Source organism: Odontesthes bonariensis, chromosome 5 (genome assembly GCF_027942865.1).
Source record: "Odontesthes bonariensis isolate fOdoBon6 chromosome 5, fOdoBon6.hap1, whole genome shotgun sequence".
Taxonomy (NCBI): Eukaryota; Metazoa; Chordata; class Actinopteri; order Atheriniformes; family Atherinopsidae; genus Odontesthes; species Odontesthes bonariensis.
This window is the reverse complement of record NC_134510.1, coordinates 18,599,516-18,611,327: the sequence shown is the minus strand read 5'-3', so window position 1 is coordinate 18,611,327 and position 11,812 is coordinate 18,599,516. Positions and strand designations below refer to the sequence as shown.

At 42.6% G+C, this 11,812-nt stretch overlaps 1 protein-coding gene across 1 annotated transcript; it reads left to right on the top strand.

Moving 5' to 3' along the window:
• Nucleotides 1–3,637: 3,637 nt before the first annotated feature.
• sox4b (SRY-box transcription factor 4b) lies at nt 3,638–8,271 on the top strand. Its single transcript, XM_075465107.1, has one exon. The coding sequence runs from the start codon at nt 4,248–4,250 to the stop codon at nt 5,484–5,486; it is 1,239 nt and encodes a 412-aa protein (XP_075321222.1). The 5' UTR covers nt 3,638–4,247; the 3' UTR covers nt 5,487–8,271.
• The last annotated feature ends 3,541 nt before the right edge of the window (nt 8,272–11,812 follow it).

Here is an 11,812-nt window from a genome sequence, read left to right as displayed (position 1 = left end):
TTGTTATGATTCAAAGTTCAAACAAACTACATTCTAAGCAGTGTTTGTGGCAGCTGGTCAGTATACAACTCCATTAATATATTAATATGGGAAGATTTTTTAAACTCACTAGATGTACTCTGAGTGGGTGGCTGACCATATGGTGTCAGTGTTCTGAATAACAGATGACCTCAGATTGGATTTTTCTGAGGAAGGAGATGAGGAGAGAAAAGAAAGAGAGATGGGGGGTGAATTGGCAGCATTCCTCCTCTAAGTTTCATGCCAATAAAGCAAACTGAGCTAAACTGAGCGGAGAGTGGGGGAGAGAGCTGAGATGCAGAGAGCAGAAGAGGAGAAGCGAGAGAAGATGAAAGATAGTGACGGAGAGGAGAGAAGGAGGAAGACCTAGATAAAAGGTCTGAAGACAGAAATTCCTTATACTTCAATAAAAGCCACATATCAAGAGTTTGACTCCCTGTCAAACCACAGCAATGTTCACTGTGCACATGAGGAAGACTTCACTTTAGAGTGCTTTTTGCCTGTCTTTTGTCATCATAGATCTCGTACCATCTTTATATTATACTTGAATTAAGTTTTTTAAATCATGATATCTTATATTCATTTATCTGTAGCCCACAAAGTTGTGTGACAAACATGTAGTGTATATAATGTGGCAACATGTATACGGTTTGTTGATAAGCCAACTGACTTTTTTTGCACTTCTTACACTTTTTACCATCCTAAAAGAGTTGATATCTTTTCATTTTGGAGCAAGAGAATGAACAAAGTAAAGGGGGAGTTGATAAAAAAAAGAGTGAAGAGAAGAGAAAGATTGAAGGCAAGGCAGAGAAAGTTTGTGGTTGGTGTGTGTGTGGAGGGGGGGGGGGGGGGGGGACAAAAAGAACACCTGTTGAGATTAGGGTTGGCACGCGACCCACTCCAACTCGCGTGGCAGCTGCACCTCCCTGGAACAATGGTAGTAAAAGAGTGAGACGGAGAAAGCGAGAGGAAAGTTTGAATGCACTATTTATCCTTTCAGGTTGTGTGTGTGTGTGTGTGGCATTCTAATGTGCACACCCAATAAGAGAAAGGGATGGGGAGAGGGGGGGAGATGTAGAGGAAGATAGAGAAGTCTGCCAAGAGACAGAATTGTGTATTCAAGTTAACTATAAGGCCAAAACTAGGTGAAAGGTTGTATTTATCTTTGGGATTTAGAATAGAATAGATTAGAATAGAATAGAATAGAATAGAAGACACCTGCTGGAGGAACTGCATGAGTTTTTTGCTAGACAGGCCTCGCAGCTGTCCTTCCAGGTGCACTGACTTTCCAAGTGTTTGTTGGAGGAACGAAGGACAACATTACACATTCCCACTGGGATGTCTTATGACTTTTAATTTGTACAGTTGCACATCCTATAGAACTCTTTATTGAAGTCCTCTACCAAAGCAAAATAGCTTCTATAAAAAGGCTCTTGGGTGCTATGTTTCCTTGCATGTCCTTATTAAAATGGCATTGTAGCGCAGTGTGAGTTCATGAGTCAACAGTCTTATTTCCATTGCAGTTCTGCTCCATGAACACAGAAATTGGAGCCCAATTACCCACTGCTTTACTTGGATGCACTGTAGATATGAGGCCATATTGTATATAATTTTACCCAGTTAAAAGTGTCCAGTTATGTTGGTGACTATACTTTCTTACTAATTCCCCTGTTTGTGGTCCAAGTCACCACTGACTCTCCTCTCACTGAGATACATAACATCTGACCCTCTCTCAAAGTGAATTTTTGCTACGCACACAGACACGGTTCTTTAATTCATTTCCTGTTCACTCCATATTTTGGTGGCATTTCTTAATGTGTGTGCTCCCTTGAAAGCAGATATCCTTAAAATAGGGGCCAATTTCTATCTGAGCTGATATTACTAACACCAAATTGCTTTAATTTTATTGTTAATTTCACAGCCTGCTTTACTTTGGTATGTGACTCTGGCACACTTGCGCACTCGCTCTGCACAACAATATTGCTCAGATGCCTCCCTGTCTCACAGAGATATTATGTAATTCACCCCAGCTAACTTGTTCTGAATGCTGGGGCTCATCTCTTTTACCCTCCCTTTAAGTTCTCTGCAGCAAAGCCATGCTGCCTCCTCTCCGGCTCTGCGACGCCATCTAGCGACACTCCAACTCAGCATTGTGTTTTCAGACCTTCCAGTGCGCTTCCCTTCATCCCTTCTATTTTTTTCTCCACACGGCTACAGATTTAAAGCTGACTGAACAACAATTGAAACCTCTATAGTCCAAAAAGTATATCAGTAAGTAATAATAGATTAATAAGAAAATATTTCGTAGGGGGCATTACATTGTTAAGGTACTGAAACTTGACCCAACTCATTTAGGTATACAGAGTTGTCAGCAGTGAGATTGGGGAGGAAGAATAAACGGTTAATAGAGTTAATGTCTTTGTTTTCAGTGCTGCCCATCAATGAAGTATTTTTGTACACAACTTTAAACTTAATTGTCAATTGGACGCAGTTTCCTTCGTGCGTAAAAGGGATTCACGGTGCTCAGAGCGCAGCGCCGTGCGTCTTTCTCTACCTGCTCTTGTTTCACTCTTCACAGAAAACTGCACCCGGTGTCAGCTCCGGAGTGTGCGGATGTGTGCACTCTCACAAGCAGTTTGTCGCCTGCTTCTTTACTCCGCACTTTTTTCTCTGCCTGGTGTGCTGGAAAGGGTTGATTCGATGTGTGTGTAATGTGACAAAAGACCGCCCAGCCCCGCCTCTAAGAGAGGGAGAGGAGGGGGGGTGAGAGCGCAAATCATGTACAGCTTGGCATAAAGTCTTCTCTCACACCAGCCTAACGATTATGATGTGTCCAAGAGATATTTCCCTTGTTTGTGTGGCAGTCAAAGCGGGAGGCTCAACTGTTGAACATTGTCTTGTTTTACAACACGTGGATCGCTCATGACTTTGGCCTATGCGTGTGTGTGTGTGTGCGTGTGTGAGACCACCTCTTGGCAAACAGCCGGCGAAAAAAAAGAACTATCAGTTATGTTTGACTATCAAAAGAGTAGTCATTTTATGATAAGTGAATGTATAAAAATAAACACGTGGCACATAATTTATTATGTTTGCAATTGGATTCACTGTATCGCTAATGTTCTGTAAACATCTACATAAGTACATCAGCTGCATTACGCTGGCTCCAGGGTCTTGTTTATTCAGTATTATGCGCGCGCTCCGTTCATAACATCCTAACTGTAAAAATGGAAAGAGAGGGAGGCTGATATAACAAGGTAGCAATATTTCCGTCTCAGGCAGAGTGTTCAAGATGCCATAAGGCAAAGTAGAACTATAATTGACTTTCCATATAGCAAGCCTGTATGTTAATGGTAGACACATGGGCTGTCGTAGGGGAGTGGAAATGGGGGGTTCATAACATTACCCAGTGTCTCTTTAAAAAAAATTTAAGTTTCTTGTTGTATTCTGGAATGAGGTCAGACACGAGGCTCCTCATTGCACGCGCTGATTATTATTAGATTCCATTTAGGACCAATCAGCGCCCAGGAGGCGTGATTTTGGCGCAGAGGCAGGGTAGCGACAGCGTTTGATTGGTGGATTTTTATCGCCGTTGTATTGGGAAGGGATAAATGCAAGCAAGGGGGGCTGATTCTGAAGGGTTGCTTGAGAAGCGACTATAGACTTACAGATGGGAGGCGGGCAGTGTAACTCGCTCTAGCGTCTTTTTTTCCTACCCCAGCATGCAAGGCTTTTGACTGTAGGAGAGGGGACTGAGCAGATGCAGAGAGAGCCACTCACTTTACACACTGTAGCTACTTGGGAGCCTTTTGTAAGTGCCTGAGCGCACAGTGTGGCACCCAGTAACCGTTCTGCAGCTGTGTAGCCTATGTTCAGTGATCACACGGCTGAGTTGATTTTTCTTTTTTTTTCACACAGAAGGAAAAGACTGCGAGACACCGACCACAGGGTGCACAGTAAAGAGTGTGCTGTGTTCTTTTTAACCCCATCAGAACCTGGAAATTAAAACTTTTTATGCATCTGGCCTTTTTTTAGGCAACTGGACTGAAAGTGCTGCCGAGTTTCCTGCGCATCTCAGGAGTGAGTTATTGCTTGCGCTGTTTGTACTCAGCTCAAACTGTCAGAGTGGGAGAAAAGAGCTGAGTTTGCTTTAAAGTGACTCAGAGGACCAAGGAGAGAGGGAGAGAAAGAGCAAGTACCCCGCTCTCCCTCTGTGTGTATAATTGGACAGCATGGTGCAGAAAATGAGCCACACAGAGAGCACCGCTGAGGCGCTGTCCTTTTTCACCGGGGACTCGGGCTCCGACTCCGGGGCGTGCATGGATCTAGACCCGGCCGCCTCGCCTCTCTCCCCGGGCTCCACAGCCTCCTCCACCTCTGGCGACAAGCTGGGAGACAACCCGGCGTGGTGCAAAACTCCCAGCGGCCACATCAAGAGACCCATGAACGCGTTTATGGTGTGGTCGCAGATAGAGAGGAGAAAGATCATGGAGCAGTCTCCGGATATGCACAATGCTGAGATCTCCAAGCGCCTGGGGAAGCGATGGAAGCTCCTAAGAGACAGCGACAAGATCCCGTTCATCCGAGAGGCAGAGCGGCTCAGGCTCAAGCACATGGCGGACTATCCCGACTACAAGTACCGGCCAAGAAAGAAGGTCAAATCGAGCGCATCTAAGCCTGGCAGTAACGGCGAGAGGGGAGAAAAACTTAACAGCAGCTCCAACAACACCAGCACTAAGGCGTCCTCCACTTCGAAGAAGAATGGATCCAAATCACCCAGCAGCAGCAAACCCCACAAATCACTTTTCGGGAGCAGCAGCAGTAGCACCAAAGCATCACTGTTTGCCTCTGAGCACCCAGCAGAGCACCATCATAACTCTCTCTACAAGTCCAAGTCTGTCTCTTCAGCAGCTAAGCAGATACCGGAAGGCAAGAAGCCCAAGCGAGTGTACGTGTTTGGGAGCAGCGCGGCCAGCTTGAGCGTCAGCCCCGCGTCCTCAGTCGTGGTCCCGGCCAGCCCCACACTCAGCAGCTCTGCGGACTCCAGCGACCCGCTCAGCCTGTATGACGACGCGGCCAGCGGCAGAGAGGAGGGCGCCGACTCCCCCGGCAGCGGCGGCAGCTTCGGCGAGTCTTCGGAGCGCCACAGCGGGCACACGTACAGCAGTCGGCGGGCTTCCTCACCCACTCCCTCCGGCTCCCACTCCTCCGTGTCGTCCTCTTCGTCTTCCTCGGAGGACGAAGAGTTTGAGGACGACTTGCTCGACATCAACCCGAGCCCTGGCTTCGATAGCATGTCGCTGGGGAGCTTTGGCTCCTCGGTGCTGGACAGGGACTGGGATTTGAACGGCGAGTCCATCTCCGGGGGGTCCCACTTCGAGTTCCCCGACTACTGCACACCCGAAGTCAGCGAGATGATCTCCGGGGACTGGCTGGAGTCCACCATCTCCAACCTGGTTTTTACGTACTGAGAAACAAAAATGAAACTACACGAGCACCAACAGAAACAGGGGGTCCCTGTTACCAGTGGGCACGATAGTTTGTGTATCACCAGACAAGTAAAAACCCACTGAATCTGCCCCCCCCCCCCCCAACACCACCACACCACCACCCCGCGTCCCTTCTGGGGCCGTAAAGGCAAGAGCTGCAAATCCTTGGAAAGCTAAACTTTGAAGCGAATAACTTGCTTTGTGGACTTTTCTTCGGATGCGTGGACTGAGGGACTTGGTACAACCACAGAAAGTGGAGGGAGTGCAAAACACGAGAGAAAAGGAGAGACTGGCTGAGTTTCCTCACAGTAAAAAAAAAACGCTCAGTCCTGGACTGTTTTGAACTGAATAACTTAACTGTGATTGATTTGCACGTTATGCGGTCCGCCGTTCACCTAATCAATGTCGGTTTTTTTTTTTTTTTTTATAAAAAGGGACATTTCACAACTTTTTACCAATCGCCAAGTGAACTTCACCACTAACAACAACAAAAAAAAAGAAAAAAAGGTACAGAATAGGACTGCCGTGCGACATTTTTTTTATTGTGGCGTCACCGAGACGCTTTTTTTCTTTCTTTTTTTAAATTAAACCGAGGTGAGTTGATGTTTTCTAAAAGTCGACTATTTTCTCAAAAGCAAAAAAACAAAAAAAACATGTCAAGCATGATAGCCTACCTTTGTTCCTATCTTGTGCTGAGATTTTTCTGTGAGACTGTTGGAGCGGTTTGGAAACTAGTATTAGGGTTATTTAAATGGATAGGTGGCACTCGCTTCAGTTTTTTTTTTTTTTTGGGGGGGGGGGGGGGGGTTACAAAAAGGACGTTGAACTAATCACCAGCTGTTGTAATTTTTCAGACTTCAGGATTCTAACGCAACTTCAACTCTGTGCTGAACTTTATACACGTTTTTTCTCTGTGATTCAGGACCAAAATCCCGCATTGTTGCATTTCAGATGATAGCTATAGAGACATCGTCACCGATTTCTTTTTCTTTCTTTTTTTTTTATCCCCTCACCACTCTGAGCTTTGTTTTGTACATGTTTTCAGATGCCATTTTATATGGGATGCTGTATTTATATACTGGGCCAAGCATTTTTTTTTAAACAACATGAACACATGATCTAGTCCTTCTTATTTCTTACACCGTTGTTTGTCGGTATGTCTGCGTCTGTCACATTTCCTTCTCAGGCGAAGGGCTAGAGTTTTAAAAACACACAACTTTTTTGATTTCTTTTTTATATTTAAATGTACACACTTTTGGACACTTAAAAGAGAGGAAACAGTTTGATTATTTTCTCAGTGTATTTTTGTACAAATCTATATGGAAAATGGGGGAGTCAACAATCGGTGTGTGTAGCCTACTAATACAGCTGTATTGGATTTCCTTGTTTTTAATACCCAGGCAGGCTGGTTTTCATGCTGCCTTCAAGTGCTTATGGTAAGCTCGGTCACTTCAGAGGCTCTGTTGCCTGTTGATATGCTTTTGTACGAACAAACAGCAGGACAGACCTTACAACACTGTGGTGCCTATTGTATGATTTATTTTCTTTCTTTCTTTCTTTTTTTTCTTGCTTTAAAGATCAAAGGCACCTTGCCACTTTTTGATGAAGGAGAGGAGCTAATATGAATCAGGTGTGTAAATTCGTCTTGAATCTCACTTAACAAGAAAACTTACTGTAGCTTTTTACCAGCAAATACGGTTAGGGCTACTTTGATGTCCATTTCTATAACATCTGCAGTACAAGCGTGAAATATTACAAATCACGAGGACGTAATTGCAATTTTTTCCCGACAGCACTTGAAAGCAGCACCAGTCTTGTATCAGCCTCCCTTCTTTAGCCCCTTCAACGTTTACAGTGCCAGACTGCAGGCTTCTTAAAGACACAGAACACCATTATTTTAGGAGGCTGTTCCTGTGGACCATGTGGGTTTAACAGCATTACTATATCAAGCAGCCGCTTGCTTTTGCATTTCATGTCAGATGACTTGCCTGTGACAACAATGAGGAGATTGTAGCTTTAAATTTGACTTGTCTCTTGATGTTTTCATGAACCGATGTCACATTTGCCAATCAACCACTGGATTGAACGGGCTATCAATATCGCAACCAAGCAACAAAGATGATAACATCAAGCATATTCAAATTTCTGACTTGAGTTCCGCAACACCTGCTTGTACTGCGTTTCTCATTGTATTTGACTATATAATCTTTTCTACTTGTCGGCTAACTATTAGCTAATAATTGTTTTAGTATCTTTATGGCATGGTGAATAGCATTTGTATTTCAGATTCAGGTTATTAGCTGTTGTGTTTTTCAGAAAAAAAAGGAAAAAAATGAGGAAAAACAATAAAACGTGAACTTGATCTTTGTATATTTGACTGTACCATAAAGCAAAAAGATTGTGTGTTTATGTACGTTGTTGCTATCGAGGACAGGCACTGTCTAGAACTGCTATCTTTTACACATCTTTACTTACATTTAAGGTGGTCAGTTCGGACTGTTTTTTATATATATATATGAAAGCATTTTTAAATATATTAACTTTATTTTTCATCCATCCTGTGCAATATGCTGTGTAGAATTATCATTTATTGTCTCTAATCATGCCATAAACAAAGGAACCACCCTTTTTTTGAGACTTGGAGTAAAGGGAGGGGGGTGAATCATGCCAGCTAAATTGTGTCCATTCACTGCCTGTCAGATTGTTGATACAAACTTGTGTACAGAACTTTTTCAAGGAAGGAAATAAATATCAGCTGGAACTGAAACTTGTCATCTCCTTTTCTCTGTTTATTGGGTATTTTGTCTGTTTTTGTCAGCCCAAGCCAAAAAGTGATGTCTTTACGTACTATTACATTAAACAAATAAGAGTGAGGTAGCCAATGCCAGATCTTAAGAACAGTTACCAACATAGTGTCTAATGTAAAGGACCCTTTAGCAAAGCTTTTCAGACAACACAAGAATGGAAAGTAAGAAATGCTGTCATGAAGCTTCTTTTGATAATCTTACCACGTCACCAGGCTTTTTTTAGTAATTGTTCAGTTACATTGTTAGATATCCAGGACAATTCATAGCCAATCTCACTGTGTGGATTAGTCCTTAAAGTGCTTGACACAACCAGTAAAAAAAAAAAAAAAGTTTGAGGCAAAAAAAAAAGTAGAAACTGCTCTGAAGAATTCCACTCCATTTTGATTTGGCCACATGCAACCAAACAAATGCCACATGTATTCAATTTAAAGTGGAAGCAGAATGTCTATGTGGACTGAGGTGTGCGAAAAACCAAATAAAAGACAATCTTTTTTTACATCAAGTGGAATACTAAGCTTTCTGAAAGCTCAACGAGTCACAGAAAAGCTCAATTGTGATACATATTTGATAAAATTTTCACAAAAAGCCGCAACAAGGTTAAGCATGTTATATTGTAGGGGTTTGGTGATCTGGGACCTGGATTTCCCATACCAACGATTATGTCACTGAATGGCTTGACCTCTCTCTGGGTCTGCAAAACAACAGCTGGTTCTTTAAAGTTCTTTTTTCCTTCTTTACATCATAGAGAAACAACATGAATAGCTGCGCTCATCTGCTCAAGGAGCCATGTAAAATTGATTTGTGGCTCAAGGGGTTGAGAATTTGCGTACATTATGCAAACATTAGAACCATGTTGTTACTCGGTGAAAACAGAAAATAGGTTAGTGTCACTCGTGAACAGAATGTGCACGTTGTTTTCCCAACATCACAGGATTAAATTATTTCCCCCTTTATCTCAGATAAGCTTATGACGTGACGTTGTATATTTCATCAAATTTCTCTAGACTGTTGAAACAGATCTCTATTAGCATAAAACATAAAAAAAAGCAGGATGATTATTGTTACATGTTTTGCATTTTTATGATCAATAAATCTGCGCACATACTAGGGCCACCTTATTTTAATCTGATTGGTTGCTCTTTGTCAGCTCAAATCCTATGTCTTCCTGGGCTTTATTCCAGGCATATGGATGTTCGATTCTATTCCAGCCTGTTGTGCTGTTTGCTGGCGTCCAGACACTCACGATTCCCCTTCCCCCTCTCCAGACAGGTCCTTAGTGGGGGAAGGGCTGTTTAAGCAGCAGTCAGCCAAGGGCCCTCCAGCGTAGCTGACAAGCATGTCTGTCTGTCTGCTGCATTTGTTTTGTGCATGTGTGTGTGTGTGTGTGCTTGTCATTACATGACGTGTATGTTTGTGGCAAGACAAGACACTGTATGTCTGTCTCCTGAATCATCACATGTTCATGATTCTTTTTAAATTACTGTTCCTTGACATCCATTAACTGGCTAAAAAGAAAAAAAAAAAACTATGTAACTAAAGGTAATTATTTTCTTTTCTTTTCTATTCAATTGAATTATTTTCAAGCTCAACTGGCTATGTAAAGTCCCTATGGAAGTAACAACCACTGTTTTTTTCTTCCCCACCAGATTTGCTGTTATGAATGTTTAAAATGCAGAATAAGCTCGAAATAACAAGATCTAATTGAATCTGTGTCATTAGCTCTGATGCACAGGACAAGAGATAAATGCATGACACTCTAAATTACACCTACAATGGTGCGGATGTCATCCCCCACTCTCAAAAACTGGAGATCTGCAAAAATTCAGCATTGGCACTATTTTTTATGCTTGTAGAGAAAATGCAGCACTGTTAAGGTGCATAAATCCAAAAGCATTATTCTGATGCTTAGGCATGAAGCATTTTATCACAACTTAATTTCGAATGATCCACTTTACGCAGTTCATGTCTCATTTAATTTTACAATCATTTTTTTTGTGCCGATCGCTTTCATTCTAAATCTTGAAATGATAAATATGTCTCGTACAAGGAAATGAAATCTTCGGTGCGTGGCAGGATTTCTGAACAGTTTCAGCACTTTTGTGTGTGTCAGGCTCCTACAAGCTGTATGTAGCCTGCTCACTGTGCAGTCTCAAGCATGGCTCAGTTGACTCCTCAGTGGGAGATATGAAGCAGCAGCCAGGGAAGTGCAGAACGGGCTGGAGTCAGTGGCCCAGTAAAATCACAGCAGGGGGGGATAAGAGCCCTGCCGAAGGGGGGTGAGGAGGTATGACTGCCTCTCTATCCATGTCAGTATATGTTGCCATTCTTGGCTGAACTCAGAGTGGATGGATGGTGCAGTGGTGGTGGGTGTATGACTCCTTCTCCCCACCTTCTGCTTCACGCAGTCTCCCTCATTCATTTTCTTTGCACAAGTTGTTTGTTTCAGTTCAGTACTCACGGTTTCATGAGCAGTTGCATTCACATTTCATTATTCATCTGCGTCTGTCTGGCATGTGAATGGAGGGCTGACACAATGCTGGAGGTGTCTGTTATCTTTAGTTTGCGAATCTCCTCCTGACTTGTTCGGTTTCGATGTTCCTACAGGCTTATGTCTGCAAAAACAGAAGAATCATGGATGCCAGACAAGTCTCGGTCTGTTTTTTTGGACCGAGGTAGGGTCTAACAGGGCAACAGATCTGGAGTGTGCATAATATCCATCGCTTGATGTTCTTCCAAATGTGTCATATGTCTTTAGTTTGTTGTTTGTTTTCTGGGTCTTGGAATTATAACAACAACAAGGGCAAAGGGACTTGCAACTGGAAATCAGATAAAGCTGGGACTTTTGCGCTCTTGCTTGTCTCTACATTATTAACCCATTCCCTTCCCCCTTTCTCCCTTTTCCAACACACTTGCTGGTCGCTACCACCACTGCCACAATAAGACTTGCTTTTCTTGTGTTTTTTCACATGCCTTTTAATGTTTTGCATATGAGGAGGCATGTGGAAATGTTTTTCTTAATCCTACATTTTGAAAAAAAATGAAATCACATAATGTAGCAATGGCTTAAAATGTTTTTTTTTTTTTTTTTTTTTTTTTTTAGCTATCTTGACATTATGTCACTATAAACTTATAGGGTTATGGTTTAAACTAGCCTTAGGGCTTAGGGCTTAGCCCCCCCCCCAGGTAAAAAAAGAAATCTAATTTGAGAAATGGCTACCTGGCTACCTGCTATTTGGAGTTTTACAGCTAATTTGCAATTAACTGTGGAAAACTGGTAACATCAGAAGGTAGCTTAAGCTACCAGGATAAGTTAGCACAAAGTATGTGAAGAAGTTACATGGTGTGTTTTGCTGTTGTTGTGATGATGGCAGACATAACGTGTCCTGTTTATGATTGTGATAGCATGGAATCTGATTTTGTAAGCCTTCATGCCTCACACAAAGATTTTAAACTATGACAAAAGTGGATTCACTTTAGCCAGACAGTGTCCAATGAAAATAC